Below are 21,494 nucleotides of genomic sequence, written 5' to 3'. Positions count from 1 at the left end.
GCTTTGAAATCTAGTAATCCTTTACTGCTTGAGATGTCAGATGAGAAGAAGGTTCTACACAAAGTTGCCGATCCTTTTTGTTGTGTGTGCTTTAACCAACAAAACCTCCCTTTCCTGCAGGGAGTGGAGTTGGGGGTAACAGATAAGGACTCAAAGCAGCAAGCAGGCTCCTCAGTTCCCTCCCTACTGCTTTCTCCTTGCTGTCCAGCTCAGCCTACTACCTCCTGAAAGCCTTAACACTTTGCTTTTACCCAGTAGTGGGCATACTTCAGCCATAGTTCAAGCACTGGAACAGGCTGCCCAGGGAAGTGGTGGAGTCCCCATTCCTGGAGGTGTAGACATGTAGATGTGGCACTTAGAGACATGGTTTAGTAGTGGACTTGGCAGTGCTAGGTTAACGGTTGGACTTGATCTTAAAGGTCCTTTCCAACCTAAATGATTCTATGATTCTAACTAAGAAGTGGCAGTTTATCGATGGCTATCACTTTTGGTTTTCATAACAAACACTTCAATATTTTTAATTTTACTAATTCTGCTAATTTTCAATTCTACTAATTCTGCTTTTAATTGACAGTGTTAATATCTTAGTCTTATGCTCTTGTTTTTAACCATAGGAATTATTTACAGCTTCAGATCAAAGCTGTTATTTGGGTTGTCATCTCTTTAAACCTGTATGACAGCATTTAAAAAAGAGCCTTTTATATACTTTTTATTCACCTTTTTGCATAAAGAAAAGTTTTGACATATACCTTCTGAAGTACTACTATGGTGTCACTTAAATACAGGCTTTTATATTGCATTGAGTGGCCAACCTGCATCCAACAGCTGTTTGATGTTTTATAAGCCAAGTCTATCAGTCATGAGAGGCTCAATGGAAATACGCCAAGTCTGAATTTTGTCTAATGTCTAAACTAGAGGAGCTCAAAGTGCAGAAGCTGATTATTCCTGGTGTGCAGCTATCTTTTTGCTTGCTATCCTTTTGAGCAACAAAGAATCTAATGTGGTTTTGGCCTTGACTGATGTAAGTGAACGTTTGCTTAAAGACAGTGTCTTAAGTATCTCTTAAGAAAAAAAAAGAAGCTTTTTGACTAGTTGTGCTTTAAAACTGTTTTAGCTTTAATATTCCTTTGCCACATTCTTGCATTTTTATCGGTACATGTCCTTGGCCTTTTTCATGTGGGCTGGGAACTGATTTTCTAAAAATGCGTAGTTCTGGCTATTTGCAGCTGTGAAATACTGATGGATTAAGAACTAAAAATATAGCACATGGCCGTGTTTCTTTTTAGCTGCTTCAGTTTGAGATTCTTGCTATAGAGCCATTCTTTTGAGAGCACTATTTTTTGTTGAATGTTAGTGTTAGTTCCAGGTTTTCAGAAAGGTTCTGTTCATTTAAATACCATAAACTTTACTTTTAACAGTGGTGTCCATTTAGGAGTAAAATCTTTTGTCTGTAATTAGATCAGTCTTACAGATGCTTAAGTTACATTTGCTTTTTACCACAGTAGTTGTGTGTTAACGATGGAAATTGAGGGGTTTTTTTCTTTTTTTTTTCTTGAATGCCTTAGAATTTAGGTTTGAAGAGTCTATTTAAAATAAGTGGTTCTGCTACTTATCAACTTAAAAATCTGTGTTACTTATGTATATTGTTAGCAGCTTGGAAAACGTGGTGGGTGATTCGGTAGGTTAACTGCACAAGCTGTAGCTCTTACGCAGAGTTTACTATTCCCTCACCTTTCTGTGCCTGGATGTGTGACCCGGCATGGGTTTCTCTAGCGTTTCTCACCCCCGAGTGGGGAGACGGGCACCTTTGGCTCATCTGCGGTACGAAAGCAGAGGTTCTGCTTCAAGATGCATGGGAATATTTTGAAGGTAAAACTTTGGCGTGCACATAAATCCTTGCTGCTGTTGATCCAAAACCCTCGCAAACCCGCAGGATTTGGGGTCAGCCCTGCCTTCTGCCTTTCCGTTGCAGGAGCAGTGGTCATTGCAAGTACTCCTATTCTTGTGATTTTTTTTTTTTTTTTTTTTTTTCCCCTTTCTGGAAAAGCTACTGTGACCTACTTAGTTGTCTAAATTATTTTGTTATATAAGAGTCATACAATCAAATTATGTAATGCTGATAGCGGAGGCTTTTTCCTGCGCTGTACTTCGTGTAGGCCTCGAACAGCAGGGCCAAGCAGATGGGGGGAAAATAATGGTCACTGCAGAGATCTGGGACGCTGCGTGCTCTCTTCTTGTATGCTTATTCAATTGGATGATACCAAGTTGTATCATTTCTATACTGTTGGAAGGTAAATGCCTGCACAGCTTGTAACATCTTTCATATAGCATTCCTCTGTAAGCTCATGAACAGTTTGTGCAGCATGTGTAAGAGATCCTGCTTCTGTCTCCAGGCAGGTTCACAGGTAGCTTCCAGCAGTGCTGGTAAAAGAAAAATCTACACGTCTCATAGGTTTTCTTGTGTTCCAGTAGTACCGTGAACAGGAAGCCATTCGCCTCTGCCTAAAGCATTTTCGTCAGCACAACTACACCGAAGCTTTTGAGTCGCTGCAGAAGAAGACCAAGATTGCTCTGGAGCACCCTATGTTGACAGACCTGCATGACAAACTGGTATTGAAGGGAGACTTCGACGCTTGCGAAGAACTGATAGAAAAAGCTGTGAATGGTAAGAGAATCAGAGGGGTCTGGTATATTAATTAAAAAAAAAAAACAAAAAAGACATTGAAATGTTACTGCTTTGAATGCTAATGTATTTAGTAGTAGAATTGTCCACATGCTATTTCATACCTAGTATGGTGTACTGTCAGCTTTTGGACTTGTGAGTATGTGTATGATGAAGGCTAAAAATTCAGTCATGAAAACTTTTATCACTGCTACTTCTGGAGCCTTTCCTCCAGAGACGACAATGTGGCACACTTGAGCTCTTAGAGAATGGTGTAGAAGTCACAGTGACTGGAGGCAGAGCATGTTTTCCCTTGCAGAGGTTGACAGCTGGTTTCATTGTAACTACTATTAATTTTTTGCTTGGAAACTTTCAACTTAGCACTGTGTGTAAACAGCTCTCAACTCCTAAAATGGGGAGATGTACTTTCTGTTGATTGAATGGGATACAAAAAGAGTTGGGCTATTGCACTGAAGTCTCTCCCAAGACCTGTGCAGTGGTTTTGGATCACAATCTGATAAAACAGAGGTGCTTTTGGCTGTGGGTGTAGTGCTTTTTGACTGTGTGCCATCACTTTTTATGGGAAACTTGTGCTGGCATGAGAAGAGAGCCTGTGTCTGATGCCAGTCCGGTTACAGGCTTAGTGGACCAACTTCATGGATGTCTGGCACCAGAGATGTTTTTCCTACTTCTGGGCTAAGAAGTCATTTTGTAATACCTTTTGGATAGATGCCAGCATACCTGCTTGACTCCATCAGTGTGGTTTGTACCACTGAATTTGGAAGTGGTTCTCAGGATATGATGGAAATGATAACTTTAAAATCAAGGTTTGTCTTCCATGGAAATCCACCATCTTTTTGCGAATAAGCTCTTCAACTATGCACAATGTTAGGGAACTTATTGCAACAGGTCGTCAAAAACTGCAGTAAATAGCTTTCTACAGGTTTTGGCTCGAGGTTTCTTGACTATATAGATAGAACAGCTGAGCTCTGCCCTGTGCTGAGCTCCCTGAGCAGCTACAAGCTTGAGACTGAGAATTGCCAGTGTTCATCCTCACCCTCCTGAGACAATGTAGTGTTGGTGGCTGGGATGGGAGCGTGAACGCCTTCCTGCAATGCAGGGGCATTTTGCAACTGGCAGCATCCTCCTGAATCGTACAGGCAAGTGAGGGTTTCAGGATGAGAAAGCAGCAGGGAGCTGTGGCTGGCTGTTACTGTCTTTGCAGTGTTTCTCAAAGACACGAGCGCCTGGGGGGAGCTGATGAGCCCACCAATATGAGGCAGGATCTGCTGAGAGCCAAAGGGGTGCTGTAGCCTGATAGTGACGATTTTGCCAGTGCATTGCTCTGCTGCCTTGGCTGTGGCTTAATCTCGGTGGTGCCTAGAGGCTGTCCTCTTTCCACTTCATGCAGGCTGTAGTAGAAACTATTTTTTGAATGAAATTTCAGTAGAGGTCTAGAGTGTGCTGAATAAGTTCTCTCAAAAATGCGCTTTTTTTCCCTTGGGCACTAATGAAGTAAATGTTTATGGCCTCATTTTTTGAGCTGTTATATGTTGATTTCTTTTACTACTTCATATTTAACATACTGCATTTATTCTGTCCAGCAGTTTTCCCCCAGGACTTGAGCTGAGGTGGTGCTTCTGTTTCCCCTTGTACATTGAGAGTGGGGTTGCTGTCTGCAGTGCCCAGCTTTTCCAGGTGTGGAAGTACTGGCAAAGGACTCACCTGGTAGAAAACTGTGGATCTTGTATTGTACTGTCTGACAAATGGACGCTTGCTTCTTGTCAGATTTGATGTGAATAATCCTGCTTCCCTGGTTCTCATAATTTTGTCCCTTTTTTAGAGGCTGGGGAACTCAGCATCACTTAAACTAGAGAAATACGCTGTAGCTTGTTTTATCAGTCCTTTTTTGTTCCAGCAAGTACAGAAGCAAGTACTTCTAGTAACAGACTGTGGGTAACTTAGTAAGAGAGTCTTCAAGTAGCATCATTAAGTTTTGTCACTGCTTCTGAGGGACAGAATAATATGCATGAGGATGTTTATATTGCTTGCTTTTAATCTGGCACCTGGCTAGCTGAAATTAAATGTTGGTGTACGTATCTCCCATTGCTCTGTTGCTCATCCTTAATGATTTTGCTTGTCTTTGAATACGTTAACCTTTCTTCCCCCATCCTTCTGCAATTCTTTGTGCCATCTTCAGCTTTTGTACTCTTTGGAGAGGAGTGCTATCTATCCCGAGACACCGAGGCTGTAGCCCATATTTGCTTTAAGCTGACACAACTGCGGGTTTTTACTAACTGGGTCAGTCCTGCCCTTACTCAGGACAGCGTGTCCCCTGGCCCCTCGCTTGCTGGCACTGGTGCTCATGCTGCCACATGGCAAACCAGGTCAGGGAGCTGATTGGGCTACGATGGGGGAGAGGATAGGACAAACCTCTTCTGATAACCACAAAAAACCTGAAAGAGCAGCTGGAATAGTTTGGTCGGAGTTGTACAAGATGACAGTCAAGTCAAGGTGTTGAATGTAGCTGGTATTTAACAGCTGGATCCTTCTTCTTGGTAGGATGGGAATAGATGTTTTCAGCCTTCAACATGTTCTCTAGTATTGCTACCACCTGCTCCCTGTGGTCCTCCACAGTTACCTGTCCTTACTCAGTTCTGCATCTCTCTCAAGCTCCTCTGTTTGAAAGACGCTCGTCAGCACCCGGCATTTTACCATTTTACTTCCTTAGCAGCTTTGTTGTGAAGCCTCCATAGCTTGCCGCTCAGTTTCTAAGGTGTGGGTGTTCTTACGACTGAATTCCTCTCTGATGTGTTGTTTTTCCAAATAAAAGCAGATTAACTTTAGTCCTGTGTATGGTCCGTGTAGTGTAGTTGAAGTGTAGAGTTAATTGAGATACACAGATCCTTAAATTATCCCTGAAATCGTTCAAAGAGCGAACTGTTCTGTAACAGACTGGACATGAATATGTGAACTTCTGACCTTTTGCTGATCTGAGAGTTCATTGCCTTGAAGGAACAAACAGCAGTGCAGTGAGGTTGACAGAGATACTGCACACTCAGTGCAGCCTAAAATGTCTTCTGTAGAGGCTAATATTTGCAGTGGTAGGTATTTAAAAAGTGAAACGCGATGCATCTCTCGTAGGCTATTTCCATAGGCTTAGTCATGTAGAAAAAGAGTAGGTGGTCAAGAATTAGTGCTAGCAGAGCTAACTCTTGTTCTTTTGCATTGCTAATGATGAACGCTGTCTTCCACCTCACATCACCAGATGATTTCTTTTGAGAGCTCAGTGGCAGGCAGCCACACTTTTCCCGCAGATTCTTTTGACTTGTGCATTACACTCAGAAAATGGGCAAATGGAAACTCTGGCAGCTGCCTGACTTCCTCTCAAAAATAAAAGGTTCCCTAAATCTCAGCTGGTTCACAGACTTGGTTCAAATGCTTCACATTTGGATTCTTTCCTATAGCTTTCAGATGGCCTATATTATTGAAGAAAAAAAATCTGCTTAATATTCCTACAGAGAGTATGCGGAGTGCAGATTACTTTGTTGAACTGTTCGCAGCTCCTGTAGACATAGAAAGCTGCTTGAAATGGATTGAAGATCTGCTAGTTTCGTATCAGTATTCTGGGGACCGAGGTGCTCCTTCTGGCAGTTCTTGTGTCAGTATGTGATACGTGTTTATCTGTTGACAAGTCGGCTCCATATGACAAGAAGTTGCAATGTGCAGCCTGCGGGCTCAAATGTCTCCCAAAACTCAGGATGCACAGGAACAGTTGTATTCTCCTGGAAGCTCTAGACAGACACGTATACTTTAATTTTACCATCAAATATGTTTGGATTCAGTTCCGAGAAAGTATGGATGCTGGCTTGCTGCTCTGCAGTATTGGTATATATGGAGGCGAGAGGCTTGCTAGGGATCCAAAGCCTACGGTAAGTAGATGGTAGGGTTTGTGTAGAAGAAGCATATCTTGTAGTGATTTGAAAGCAAACCTTCTTTCATTTTTGTTAAGAAGAAAGTGCAAGAGAATATTACAGCTTTGAGACTGGAAAAAAATTGTGCGTTTCCTTGTTGCTCCCATGTCTTGAGGAAATTGTTGAGTAATGGCTGGATTTTTATCTGGCGCCATCTTTGTTTTCTGCTTCAGCTTTTCTTTAGAAGGATTTTGGTCAGTATGAAAACCTCAGTCTGTTTAGGTGTGTTGGGTATTTTTCTTTGGTTCAAGAAAAATCTTAAAAAAACAAACCCCAACACCCAGAAATTACGGGCTAAATGCCACTCTGAAGTTTCTTCAGGCATTGGCAGTGAAATTAATAGATTTTAGTAATCCTATCTAGAGATGTGTGTTGTCTAAAAAGAAACTTCACACAACTTCTACTTGTTCCTGATTGGCTTCAGCAAGTTAAATATTTTTGTCTGCAATGTTTGTCCTAATCCTTTCTAGGTAACCTGTAATTGGCTGACAAAATAAAGGCTTCCGTTATCAGGGAGGTAGAATTTACTAAGCCTTAACCACTGTGAACTTCATGTTGTTACATCCAAAATGCGTCACAACTTGCTGTGAAGGGCTTGAAAATAGTACAAAATAAAAGTACTGGTTTTGGCTGTAATTTTAGAGAGTAAACATGGACATTGAAATGAGAGGCCTCCAGAGTGAAGGAAAAAACTTCCTTTAAAAAAAATCTCAATTAACACTTTTTTTTCTAGAGGAGTCTTGAAATTGATATTAAACTAACTCATTGGAAACAGCTGACAAACCTGAGCAGGCCTAGGTCTGATCTTCAGTGCCTCGCAGAAGTTTAGGAGACCTTTTGGTCAGCAGCGCTATCCTGGCAAGAAACATAAGGGGTGCACTAGAATAGGTTTGGCATCAAATACAGAATCCACCTAGAAATCCTTTTTTTCCCTGGTGGTGTCAGACAGGTGGTGATTCAGCTTCCAAAACAAGCTGCTGCTGGTTTGTAGTGCAAGTAGAATGAATGTGGAACTGCTCCCAGCAGAAAGAAACATTTCTGGGAAGCAAGCTGGAGCATTTCCAAACCAATGTCCCATGGAAGACAAGAAGCATTATTAAAAGAGGCTGAAGGCACAGTAGGGGAGAAGTGCCATATCTTGACAAGTGCAGCCTGTGGGTGTTGAGCATGGGAGAGAGGTTAAATCACCCTTTCAGATCGTATGTGGTGTAATTCATCCTCTTGAGCTATTTATGTCCAATTATCTATTTGCTGCCATAGGGATAAATACGGTTTTGCGTTCTGTCTTGAAGACCGAACGCTCTAATGATAACCAAAAGGCTGGATTTCTGTCTAGGTTTGTGGCTAGAAAAATCTGCCTGAGTCAGTATGGGATTTCTTACAGCGCATGCATTTGTTCTGTTGGAAGTTGGCTTTTCTGAATCAGAATTCATGAAATCTCAAGCTTAAAGCCTCTCACGTCTTGTCCCAACTACATAAATGCTGAAGAAGTGGGAGTTGGGAACCCTACTCTTAAAATCAAAATAAACCACTTTTCTACACACATTGAGCAAACTTTTGGCTTTCCTCAATTACCTAATGCTAGGAGAGAGCTGATTTTTTTTGGCTCTAAGACAGGTGAAAGTAAAATCTGCCCTGCTTTCACAGAGTATTTAATTTGAAAAACCTGCAGAGCTGAGTTGATGAGAGTTGAAAGCAGTTTTGTATTTTTATGACCAAATTCAGCACCTTTCAGGAGCTCTTGAGTGCCCTTATTTTCCCATTAGATGGTCTCTAAATAGAATATTCATCTTCTCCCAGGAAGTACTTGCTGGCTTGGGTTTTAATTAAAACCTGGGTTTCAGTCATGCCAAACTACAGGATGCCAGGAAACACTTCAAAATATTCTCTGAACATTGTGTTGTGCTTAACAAAGATTTTTACCTTTTTGTAAATAAATAGGGATGTGTGCAGTAAGGATAATTCTTTTTTTGTCTGTATGCCTACCAAGGGATTTTCTACAAATAAGTGGAGGCATTCATGATCTGTTAAATTCTTACCTCAAAGCCAGAATTACTGGGGTCGGAGAACTAAAAAGTATTAGATGCAACTTCGTAATTTCACTTTTCCTTTCTCTGCTGAGGAACGTAAAAACTGATTCCTGAGCAAGTTTGGTGGGTACCATTCTACCAGAAGCATAGCTGTTGGGTATTACGTGATTAAGGACCCCTGAATGCATCCTACATCTGAGTGGTGTATGTGCAATGTAGCGTTTCAATATAAAACCATGTAAATCTATCATTTGAATCCTCGGTCTGCGTGTGGTAGTTATCATTGGGTATCTGAACTCCCATTTTTTTTTCAGGTAATGCATAAATTTGGAACAAACGCTTGTCATGAAGAGCTTGTGTCTTGAGATGGTGGGGTGATGGGTGGGGTATAGCCAGGTGAGTGGTGGTCAAGAGGCTGGCTGTTAGTGGTCTAATAGTTTGTTGTGCCTGCAGAAGGTAAGGTGGGTTTTTTTAGGGGAGACATTTGAAGAACAGTAGCAACAAGTTCCCAAAAGTCTTGCTAAGCCCTTCCCAGACTGAAGAGCGGTCCCACGGAGCATGGGTGTTATGAATCTCTTTTTCAAAAAATCAACATTTATGTGATAGGCTGATAAGGTTTAACCAGAATTAGGAACTGACCTCTCGATGCTGAAGAGGTGAAACACGGTAGGTGTATGGAGGGAGAAAGGAAAGCACAAGAGGAGCTTGGATAGAGCGCTGGAGTTCATGCTTCTTACGGAAATGCTGCAGTTGGCATATCTGGCCAGTGACCTAATGCGTCTTCTGTTTCTCTTATTGCTTAACTCTCTGAAGAGAATGTAAACTATTATTTTATTTTTCAGCCAGTGCTTGGTTGTCCCGTATCGTAGCATTTAAACAATCTGCTTTTCTTCCCTTTTCTTTGTAGACAAAACTTGAGAGATGCTGCCTGACCTAGTTTTAACTTAACATGTACTAAAATGGTTGAGTTTTACATGCACTGCAACTTTCCTTCTGCTTAAATAAGGGGGAGGGATTCTCTTCTTAATTAAATACACTACACTGGAGATTTGTAGACAATTGGCATGACCTGGCAGGAAAACTGGGTAATTCTTGATTGATCTAGTAATGAGTATTATTTTTATTTTAGTGCTTACACATTTCGTTCATTAACAAGTTTAACAAACTAACTGAAATGATGTATACAGAATTTACTTAAAATTAAGGCTTTGGAGTAGCATACTGGATTGAGTTAGGCTGAAGTTACCTGCATTAAAAGTGATTTTGTTATAATGGAAGTATAAATGTTTTATGCAGCAAAATTTTTGTTTTGCAGATGGCTTATTCAATCAGTATATCAGTCAACAAGAATACAAACCTCGCTGGGGGCAAATCATTCCCAAAAGCACCAAAGGTACGGACGTTTCTTAAGATCCATGTACTGTCAGTTCTGTCTTGTTCCTTTGAGGATACTGAGCAAAAAACTGATGCCAGAAAGCCTCCTCTAGGACGGTTGTTCTAGGGAATGGTTTTGTCTATGAAAAAATTTGCATTTGTCTGCAAGGTCAGTGAAATGCAACCTGGTTTCTGGTTGAGTAAGGAATGCTACAGGAACACTAGCTGTAACTTCAAGGGTAGCTAATCAGTTCGGAAACAAATCTCAATGTAGGTTAAGCATGAGAGCAGTTACCTGTGTGACTGGATTTAACGCATGGAGTCAACTTTAATGTACAGCAAAGAGTGGCAAAAAAAACCATTATCTTAGCAGGGAGTATTTTAAGTGTGAAATGCACCTTTTGAAGACTTGGTCTGTAATACAGTAAATCTAAACTGCAGAACCTTTTTTCATTGCTTTCTGCCTTGAGAGACTCCTAGCAGCAGCCTTGACTACAAAGTACAAAAATCACTGTCATACAGCAAATGTAGGATTCAACGTGACAATCGCCAAACGTGGACTATCGTACCCAAACCTCTTGGGAAGGGTTATCTATGAATGCAAGCAGATTTTTCTTCCACCAGCATGCAAGTTATCTTTCTAACGTTGCATCCTATAGATGAGTACTGCCCTGAATGCTTAAGATAAGTGAAGTGGTTGGAAAGCTGCTTTAATTGGACAGTTGGAATTCCCTTCTATGTGACAATAAGTAATTGGTGCAAAGGTAGCTGTGCTATGTCTGTACCGTTACCTTTTTGCTTCCATCCATGGGTATGCTGCCCTGTCATTTGAGTATCTGTTCTCGCTGCTCAGCCTTCAGGCAGCTCACAGGTGGGGGGAGATGGAAGGGGAGCAGAAGGTTGTCTGTGTCCTCACCGCTGGAGAGCTACAAAGATAGCTCAGACCTCATTTGCGTGGACCTGCATGCTTCAGGAACTCTCAAGCTCCTTTCCAAGGCTCTCAGAATTGCAGCAGAGGACTGTATTCACTTTAGCTATCTGTACTATCAGTTACCAGATAATTCAATATAAGACTCTGTACAGTTTTATAATGCACAGAAGAATACTACCTGGAAAAAGCGTTGTGCTAATGTTTAAAGAATGGCGAGTTACTAAGTTGCTCTGCTTTTGTATAGTATTTAGGCCATACGTGAGGTTGTATCTTTTTTTGGTTTAAAAATCTTATGGAAAACGCTCTCCTCCCTCTTTTTGAAAGGTGATGGGGAAGACAGCCGACCAGGGATGAGAGGTGGCCATCAGATGGTTATAGATGTTCAGACAGGTGAGTACTTGCTAAATTTCTTAATTAACTTAATTATTTGATCAGATTTTTTTTCAGATAAATATGCAAATGTGTCTTTCTTCAGAGACTGTCTTAACTTCAGATTTTGAGCAAAAAATTGCACTTCCTAATAGTTGGATTAAATACTCTGCTTTCTCTCTGGAACTATACTCCAACTGCCTTTCCCACCCCCCTTCCTCCCTATTAGTTCTGTGTTATGCCTTAGTTGTCGCCTTGTCTTAACTAAGAAACCAAGAACAATTGTTTTTAACTTTTTGTCCCTCCTACCCTCTTTGAGCAGGAGCTTAAACAAGAGAAGAGAAATTAGGGATGATAATTTCCCTTATCTGCTACATACTATGCTCTTTGGAATAGTGCTCAAGGAATAGATCTGATGTGTTGAAACATTCCTTGTATTTTGATTGGAGTGGCTTCTAATTTCCACAGTTTGAAAGAAACTCCTGTTAAATATAATTTGTTGAGACATTTTTTACAAAAATGTTTCCTATGCCAGTTAAAGAATGGTTCAGCCTCTGTTTCAAAGAGCCCGCAGAGAAAAGAAAGGGGGTGGGGGGTATAAGTAACAGTTCCAGTGATTGTGGTTCTCCATAATTTTCTGTATCTTTGTCATGCTTTTATTTAATCAGGTTTCTGTGCTATGTCATTCCTTACTGAAATAAGGAATGCATCTGCCTGCATCTTTGCTAAGTAAATGGTTTGTATGAGTAAAAGGATTGCTCTTAGGAAAGGAGAAACAAGATCGGGGTGTGAGTAGCAGAGAGGAATACAGGGTGGCATTGAGGGAGTTGGCAAAAAAATACCATGGCCCTATCTGTTGTGGTCATATGGATGGGAACTGAAGCATGTGACAAGATAGTACCTTCGAGAGTAATTTGCTAAGTCATAGTGAACAAGCAAAAATGCAGGAGTGGCTGCAGTCTTTGGCTTTTACTCAGTGTAGTTACTGCTCTAGAGGAAGCACTCGAGTTATTTTGTATATGAAAGCAAACTTTTTTTTTTGGTGGAAGAGGTTTGAGATTCACTAGAATAAAAGGCTTCTGGAGGATTGCTGGTGTTTGCCTCCAAAAGAAGCTGTGAACGCTCCCTAGTGGCCTTGGTGAATAAGTAGGCAGTGACAGTTTCACAAGCGCGCTGGAGAAACATGAGGCTTATCAACTTGGCAACGATAGTCCTTTAGACCTCCTGAAAATAATAGATTCATGGTAATTTGATTCTTTGTTTCCATTCCTGTTGGTTTTCTTAAGTCCTAGTAAGCTTATTATCTCTGCCTTTGACTTAAGTTTTCACTCGGCTTTAACAAGGCGGTAAAAAGCATGGATATCATTTTTTCAGTTGCACTAAACTGACTGGGGAGCACCTATGGAGGTAGAGTGTCAGTGTGGGAGAACTGGATCTCCCTCTGTCATGTGAGTCCTTTCTTGCTGCAGCTCTATCCAGCGGTGGTGGGATACCTTCAGGAAGTTTCTCTGTGGGATATTTGGGAAGTTGCCCTTAGTTTTGCTTCCAGGCCCACTGAGGCTTGCAGAAGGCTAAATGTTATTATCAGTTTTGCCATTTAATTTGGCTCATGAGCAGGGCAAGGGAAGCCTTGGTGCTGTTATCCTTAAAACCAGCGGTTGCTGATTGCTTCAGTTTTCCTTTTGAATGTAGGTAGTGTTTAATGAGACCGAGGGAATTTAGCCAGTTATGTCAGGATGTGTTTTACAGACTGGAGCTGTAAAGCTCCCTGGCTAACCTTGAGCAAATCTAGTGTTAATGGAAAAAGGAGCAGCAGCATACGCTTCCCTTCAAAGACATCTTCCCATCCTTACCCACACACTTGTTGAGTTGTTTTTTTCAGAAGTCTTTAGCAACTGAAGAAAAATAAGCTCACACTGCACTCCTTGTTAGAGGGGTGGTCCTTTTCAAAAATGAGTGTTTTCTTAAACTTTAATCTTTTAGAAATGAAGTGAAATACCAAAGTCATACCTATAAGGAGGTTCTGAAGTTTCATATCACATAGAATAGGTTTTGGAAGCAAATTTTAATCTCTGATGTCCAGACCTGCTGTAGCTATAACTGAACTATAATTGGTTCTGCTTTTTGATATTATTATTAATCTGGAAATATTAACCAGTTATTACTGACTACAAAAATATAAGTTTATTTTGAATAAGTTTTGTAATAGTACGGAGCCCGCTGGATGCATGGGTGTTAGTGTTAGGATAGAGGATACAGGTGGGTAAGCAGTTGAACTAGATCTCAAGTTACTGATAGCGCATTGAGTCACTGAGACTCTGTTTATGCTCTAAGTTTCAGGTAGAATATAGTTTAACTTGGTCTAAACTGCCTTTTAGCATGTTTTATCTTCCAATTAGGGTAGGCTGAAAGTACCTGCAAGAGCAATTTTGGCATCCCTGCTGGCAACCAGTAACTTGTTGCTGTAGCTCATTTCCATCTGTTGTTCACGCTTTTAATACCTGCTGCAGCTGTCTTAGGATAAGTGTAGTGTTCTTTGTGCTTTGGAAAACTCTTAAAGCAGTTTGAAAGGAAAGTTTGAAATACTTTGGGATACAGAACTGAGAATGCAGCCTGGTATCTTCCTAAATTAAAAAAAAAAAAAATAAAATTGGGAGTTACTGATTCTCACAATGTCTTCCATGCTTTTAATCACGTTAACACAGACTGGAATGACTGGATGGCAGATTAGGAAGTTGTTTTTGGTACGTGTATGCAGAAACATTGACTAAGAGGCATTCCTGGTTATAGTTAGAAACCACTGTTACATACTTTAAAGCTTTAGACTGTAAATGAAAACAGAAAGCTTACATTATTTCTGCTTTTTTCTGCACGGTGCATGTCTTACGTAGTTCTCCATATGCGAGGCTGGAGAGTTTTCTGCACTTTGCTGCAAGGAAGGGGAAGTATTTGGGTAGTCACAACCCAGGTGCGTAGATTAAAACAAAAAGTATCCCCAAAACACAAAAAGTGAAAACAACCCCAAAACTACACAAGAATGTACTGTGTTAAGTGTGCTGAATGTCATTCGTAAAAAGCTACGCTGCTGTTTATGTAGGCTCTGGTGAAATATTCAAGCAGTAAAATGCAGGCTTGTATATAGTACTGTGTTCCCAGGTGCATTAAGCCCTAATGCAGTTTTGGATGAGGATGTAGGCATCTAGCACTGGTACCTTGATTAACATAGTTTTGGTTATGCCCTCTCAGGCCTTTTTATAATTCAGATATGGCATGCATTTTGAATACCAATGCTTATTCTGGAAGAAAGTGGGAATGGGTAAGTGGATTGCTAAATTCAAGTTTTAGGGAATAATGGCTGTGCTTTAGAGGAATATGTGTACTGTGTTTTGGAGATTTGTTTTATAATTCCATAGTTAGGGTGGAATTGATCTCCTCTGCTCTTACAGGGCTGACAGAATTTTATGTGAATGACAGTGTAGTCCATAAGAATTATAGACTGTGTAGAAAACATTCTATTAAAAAAAAGAATCTTTTGTAATATATCCTGTTTGTTTAAACATTCGTCTCTTACTTCATTTAGATAAAGCCTTCTGAAGTCTTCTGATGAGCCTGTTTCAGAAATACTAGCTAAGCAACCAGGATGATTTTTTTTTTTTGTCTGCATTTCTCTTCGGCAAGTGAAACATTTTTTGAAGGAAAAATATTAGTGAAATGGTCTTTATTGACGTGTTACCTCTGTTTACCCACTGAAGTGAAACTGCTCTGTAATTTTGGTTGTACATTATTTTGGTTTCCTTTCGTAGGAAGGAATTCTGTTTACTTCATTCTATCAGATAAGTTGAGAACAAATCTGTAGGTTGGGAACAGTGGGAGATTCGGAGCAGTGGGCGCAGTGTGCCCATAGCGTATGTGGGCAACAGAGTGGAAATTGAGGCTGGTTCAAAAGCAGCATGGAAAGATGTAAAAGAGGAAGTGAGAGCAGCAGACATGAAGGATGCTGTTTTGCCTGAGGAAAATATTGCTATCCATAAGATATTTAAAGACAGGACTTGTGTACAAGATGAAGAGCTCTCTAAAACAAAACACAGATGGCTTCTAAGCTCCAAAACACAAACAGCTACTGAATCCTGGAGGTTACTCAACTTCATGGTGCTTTCACATTTGAGAGGAAGACTGTATGCCTACCCAGACCAGCCCTAGCCTGAAAAAACTTACATCCAGTCACCATCTTCACTGAACTGTGATTCAGAAACTGAGTGGTGTGATACTTCAGGAAAATTTAAGGTCTGGCTTTATAGTTGTGCGCTAAGCGTTTCTTACAAAGTGGACACTGCTGCTTGCAGGTAACTACATCTATGCTTCTACATAGGGAAGTGATGTCCTTTTGTAGAAGGCTTTTGAGATATCTTACGCCTAGATTTTTTTACTTCTGATACATGCCCTTCTTAGTTCTAGGGACACTGATTATCAAATACTCCCTCAGCAAGTTTGAGGTGGTAGCAAATTGGGAGGGCAGTGGCTGATGAACTACAGAATAGGGCTGTGAGTCAAAGCGACCCTGACGGGCTGCAGGGGGAGCCTTGCCAGGTTCAGCCAAGACAAAAACAGAGTCCTGGACCTGGGATGTAACAGCGGTGTGCAGTAGTGTAGGCTGGGGACTGACTTCATGGAAAGAAGATTTGCAAGGTGGTAGACAGCTGAATGTGCATCAGCAATGTGTCCTTGTGGCGATGAAGGCCAACCTCCTGCTAGGCCATGTTAGCAGAAGCATGGCCAGCAGGTTAAGGGGAGTGATGATGTTCCTCCGTTTGGTACTTGTGAGGCTACGTCTGGAGTACGGTGCCCAGTTTGGGCTGTCTGGTACAATGAGGGTGGTGGCAATCTGAAGGTGAGCCCAGTGAAGGGCCACCAAGGTGGTCGGGGGCTGGAGCACGTGATATATGAAGAGATGCTTAGGGAGCTGGTTTTGTTCAGCTTGCAGAAGAGGAAAGAAAAAAAAAGGCTCATGGGAGGGCCTTAGAGCTGTCTTCAACTAGCTGGTGGGAGAGCATGGAGAAGATAGAGCCAGACTCATTTTGGGGGGTGCAGAGGGATAGGATGAAGGGCAGTGGATGCATTGCAGCAAGGAAAATTCCAGTTAGATATTAGGAAAAAAAAATCCCATAATGAACGTGATCAGCAATTGGAGCAGGGGTCCAGACAGTCTGAAATACCCATGTTTGGAGATACTCAAAGTGTAACTGAATACTTCCCTGTGCAACCTGGCCTGTTGCTGAAGCTAGCCCTACTGTGAGGGCTTTGGGAGATGACTGATGAACTGGATGACTTGCAGAGGTGTTTTAAGTCCATAATTCTTTCATATTCTATGGAGAACTGTTCTAGGAGAGACATGGAAATACCATTTGACCAAAGTGTTTAGTTAAATATGTCGCCAGGATTAGAATGTATTCATGGTGCCTATTAGAAAGTAAAAACAGGGATGCCCAGGCATACCAAGCATCTTTTATCAGCCTAGCTTTAGCAATTTGCCACGTAACATCCTGATCGGAAGAGGAAGACCCGCTGTACCAGGAGCCCGCCAAGGATTTCACCACGCAGAGAAGATGGAGTTAACAGAAGTTAGAAAACCTGACTTGGAGAACATATGTGGACCTAGACTGAAACTACACCAGGATTTTTGGTATTTAACAGGGGTTGGAGAAGGCTGCTTTGCATGTTCTTCTGAAAAATAGAACTTAAGGAGAGGTTGGCAGGGAACATGTTAGTTTTTGGGAATGTACATTCTCTAATAATTTGAGGAGTGCTCTGGCACCTTCTGGTCTTCCAGAGAGTAAGGGAAGAAAAGAATTCAGACATTACAGAAACATTTTTGACTGAGCAAGCAGTTTATAAATATTCACAGAACATATTTAATTCAAAGTGTTGAATTTGTATTCAAAAAAATAAATGTAGAGGAGATAAGGTTAAGATGCTGGAGGAGAAATTTGACTTTCTAAATGTAGCTGGTAAAAGCTTTGGGTAAATACAAGCACTTTCATGTTTTTCCTGTTGCCTTGCCAGGCAGGTTTGAAAATTTTTCTGCTCTGTCCCTAAAGCAGAATAGAGGCTTGCTTTAATAAAGCAGCACCAGTATTGCTGCGTTACATATTGCTCAGACGCAAAGGAAGAATCCTTCCCTCTGCCAGAGGAAGATACCCTGCTTGCATCTTGAGTTCCCTAGTGCTACTAAAGTAGAAATAGTGATATTGATGTGAGGCTGCTGTGCTCCCCTCCAGCTTCCCCACTCCTGCTGCCTGGAAGTTCCTGGTCTCCTCCCTGTGTCTGCCCTCTCCTTTGGGTATTTGCTGACATGTTGTTTAGGTGGCAACGCCTGGGAGTGCTGGGCGTGCATCCTGGGTCTGTCCTGGTTGGATCTCTGCATGCAGAGTGAAAAAATAACCCTCCCCACAAAATCTGAACTGACAAATAGAGCGGAAGGTGTGATACTGGTTGGGGAACTGAGTGAAGTTTGACTTCTAAACAAACAAAAACCCCCAAACCAGCCCCCGCCCCCCCCCCCCAAACCACGGAACAACTAGTTTTCCCTTATACCGTAGGAGGACAATTGCAAACTTTGAAAGAACTATGAAAAATTATTAGCAGCACCAGGTGCATTTATGCATTAAGAAATGTTCCTTTAAAAATATAGAACGTTCCTCTAAAAATACGTGTATAGTTCTGTAATTGGTCATAAGACTAAAAAATGATAGTTACTCTGAGTCTAGGTAGTGATGGAGCCTTTCTTTCATCTGAGCTACAGTTTTACATCAAGATGAAAAAGGTTGGCACAGTGTGTACACTCGTGTTATCACGGTTGCTCTCGGACTCTGGGGATGCTCACAGTTTGCACTAGCTGTATGATTGTACCCTTCTTTTAGTGCTTACTTGCTATTTAATTCTGTCAGCTTGATTTAGGTAACTTTCAAAAATCTGAGTTTTCATCAGATTCATTCAGGTTTGCTATTAAATTTCATCTGAGACAACAAAGCCTTTACAGGCAGGCATGACGTTTTGGCAAGGCCCCAATAGGATACTTAGCTGGTGCCAAATCTTTTATTTTTCTCAGCTATCAATGAAGCTGTTGTGGTAATGTGGGTTTTGTGAGCTGTGAGAATTTATGCGCACAAAGGGACCTGCTCTTTGCAGGGAACACTGGGAGCCCTGAGTCCAGGAGGAAGGGTAATTAAAGTTAATGAACCACGGTAACCTTTCCATGGTGATGACCACTATCCTGATGGTAGGTAAGGGTCAGGGACTATTCCCATTTTATAATCGCGATTCTAACTCTACTCTTTAATTGGTGTTGGATTAAAAATTGGCCATTACCTCCATAATAGAACTGGTTTGTGGATTTTAAAGGAGTTTTTACAAAGCTCTGCAAGTCTTCAGTGGCTTGTTCTTCTTGGACTTGGCTTTGTGTTGTGTTTTAATGCAGTCTAAAAATGAAATATTTTTAGCATTTGAGACCAGATAGTGATGTTTCTATAATGGGAGCAGCTTAGTTATCTCTCCATGTCAGAACAGAGACTTCTTCCTTAAATGCTTCCCATGTTCAGAGGCTTCACCTAGTTTTATCAGCATATCTGAGAAGCCTTTGAACTTGCTGTGCATGGAGTGATTGTGGGTTTAAGCTAACAGGCTCTAAAGATGGGCCTGAAACACTGACTTAAATCTGTTAACTCTTCTACTTACCTGCTTTTGCAGCATCAGGTAAGTTACTTTATGCAAGGCGTTTCCCTTGGAGGATTTCGTCACTGAAGTAGATTTCCTTTGTAAGGGATGGACTAAATGGAAGAGCTTTGTTCCTGCTATCTCGGAAGTCTTTCTATAGATCTTGCACCAAGCTGAGATGTCAGTGATAGACTAAAATGCACAGTATCCGTATTCAAAATGTTAAATATTGTTCATTTGTCTGTCTTGAATTTTAATTGGAAGGCTGTGGATTTGATCGCCTCTTATGTAAATGTAGAAATAGAAAATGACTCCTTGAGAATTGGCTGTCTGTCAATCCTAAAAACTTCCATTACTAAACCAAACCACATTTCTTTGTCTTGGTGACTGGTTCCATGCAAAGAGGAGCAGTGCTTTAAGTAACAGTCGGTTTCAATTTCTCTTCTGAGAGTCTGTCTGTTTGTCATAGGTGTTTTTCTAGGTATTAGCCTGTTTAAAGGCATTCTCTTCCTTTAAAATAAAATTAACATGTTCTTCCTTTTTTTAATAGAAACTGTTTATTTGTTTGGTGGCTGGGATGGAACTCAGGATCTGGCTGACTTCTGGGCATACAGCGTGAAGGAAAACCAGTGGACCTGTATATCCAGGGATACTGAGAAAGAGGCAAGTTCTGCAAATGTTCGTATTGTTAATAATGTATGAACTGTTGCACAGAAAAATGCCATGCTTCTGAAGCACCTGTACTGATGTATAGAGTGCAGTGAGAGCCACAAAATTCAGACCTTGAAGTTCTGAAGACTTTTGAAATGCTTACATTGGGAAAATGTGAGATGAATGTGAATTTGAAGTGTTAAGATTACTGGAGGGGAAAGGTTTATTTGTCAAGAGCAGACTGATCAGCCAAAAATTAGTTCAGTGAGTAGAACATGAGTTTAAATAATTTGATAGGACTGAACAACCAGACTGACTACTAAAAAATTCAGACCTGATGCTGGTGTTGAGCTTCAGAAGCAGAATGTTTATTTTTTTTAGCTTCTGTCAAAAAATGTGAGTAGAAATGGACAACTAACAGACAGAAGTCTAGAGGGCAGGGGTAACTGCCAGAGGCCACGCAATCCCAGGAGCTTTCATGGTATTCATTTAAGCCATTTTCCTTGGCTTGTTTTGCTCGGTATTTGACATATGAAACCTCTGGAAATGAATGTAGCTTGGGTTATAGGAGGTAACAAAAAAAAGTCCAAGACCTTTGGTTTGTGTAATTCATTTTACTGTATACTGTGAAATGTTGAAGTTCCATGTAGTTATTGTGTTTTGAGTTTGTTACTTGTTTGTCAGAGCATGACTTAAGGAAATTCATGCAGCCTCTTCTTGAAGGTATGAAAAGTTTGAGATTCTACCACTTGTTGATAAATTTAGGAGTTGATTCTCCCAACTACTTGAGAAAAGTATAAAAATGTCTTATTTGTATTTTTCCAGTTTCTTGTCATAGTTTATTTTGTGAGCTTCCATACCAGATTAAATAACACTTTATTTAATATTGTCATTTTTTTCTGGCAAAGGTGTTTAGAGGTTGTAATCAAGTAGGACAAATAGCCTGAGATGAAAAAAAAAAGCCTTGCAGTAAAGCACTTCTTGTAGCCTTCAAATCTCTGTGCATGTCATGCACTTACTGTTTCTAACATCCTTTACAAAATGGGCAATAACAGAACTGAACATGATATTCTGGTTTCTATTATAATAGAGCTGTATAAAGGTAAAATTGTCCATACATTTTATATCCTTGTAGGCCCTTTTTTTGATTTTTTCCCCCTCACTCTTAGTCCTTTCATCACTGCTCATGGCTACTCGTATGTTTACTGATAATGATACCGAAGCTGGATTTAGTCTTCCAGGGTTCAGTCCTGTAGGCTGGGCTTGTGTTTGTCTTAAACCATGGGTTTTACTATTTTTTTTCCTCACTGTTTACTCAACAGGTAACCTCCTTAAGATAAGGAGGGGGGTGTGTGACATAATACCAAGGGGAAATTGGGACTCCTCTCTTACTGACTGTATGGTAAAGGTAAACATCTAGATTTTGTCTCCCTTTATAAGGAGGTTGGGAAAGTGAAGAACAGCGATAGAAAAGAAGGCACAACAATTTTAATTGTCTCTTCTTTCACTTTTCTTCTTGCTTTGTAGCTGCTTAGTGTGTACATTTGTCTAGCTCAGGATGCAGTGCAATAGGGCCTTCCTGTCAAAAAGGGGTTACCATGTTTTCTTCCTGCGCAAACCAGTGTCGGTAGTTCTGCTGTTTAAGGCATTAATTTCCTTTCTTGCTGGGATCTTGCCTCATCCGGTTAAGCTTCTGTAGAGCTTGGGAGGCCTGGCTGGGATGCAAGGCATCAGCAGTGCCAGGAGCAGCGTATGTTTTCTCTTCAAGTTCCTCATGCCTGACTCCAGGAGGG

At 40.9% G+C, this 21,494-nt stretch overlaps 1 protein-coding gene across 3 annotated transcripts in view; it reads left to right on the top strand.

Moving 5' to 3' along the window:
- The window catches only part of MKLN1 (muskelin 1), a 100,517-nt gene that overhangs the window by 31,532 nt on the left and 47,491 nt on the right, over nucleotides 1–21,494 (top strand). For 2 of the 3 annotated variants that reach the window (XR_012831994.1, XM_075727824.1), the window contains exons 6-9: nucleotides 2,473–2,665; nucleotides 9,982–10,059; nucleotides 11,296–11,361; nucleotides 19,601–19,728. Coding sequence is in view for 2 of the 3 variants with exons in the window: in XM_075727824.1 (XP_075583939.1) it covers nucleotides 2,473–2,665; nucleotides 9,982–10,059; nucleotides 11,296–11,361; nucleotides 19,601–19,728 (465 nt within the window). In the remaining variant the exon portion in view is untranslated. The remainder of the gene's footprint in view (nucleotides 1–2,472; nucleotides 2,666–9,981; nucleotides 10,060–11,295; nucleotides 11,362–19,600; nucleotides 19,729–21,494) is intronic. The other variant, XM_075727825.1, reaches the window with a different exon arrangement.

The sequence above is a fragment of the Pelecanus crispus genome, chromosome 1 (genome assembly GCF_030463565.1).
Source record: "Pelecanus crispus isolate bPelCri1 chromosome 1, bPelCri1.pri, whole genome shotgun sequence".
NCBI classification, from domain to species: Eukaryota; Metazoa; Chordata; class Aves; order Pelecaniformes; family Pelecanidae; genus Pelecanus; species Pelecanus crispus.
Note: the sequence above shows the minus strand (reverse complement) of the source record. Positions and strands in the feature narration are given on the sequence as shown.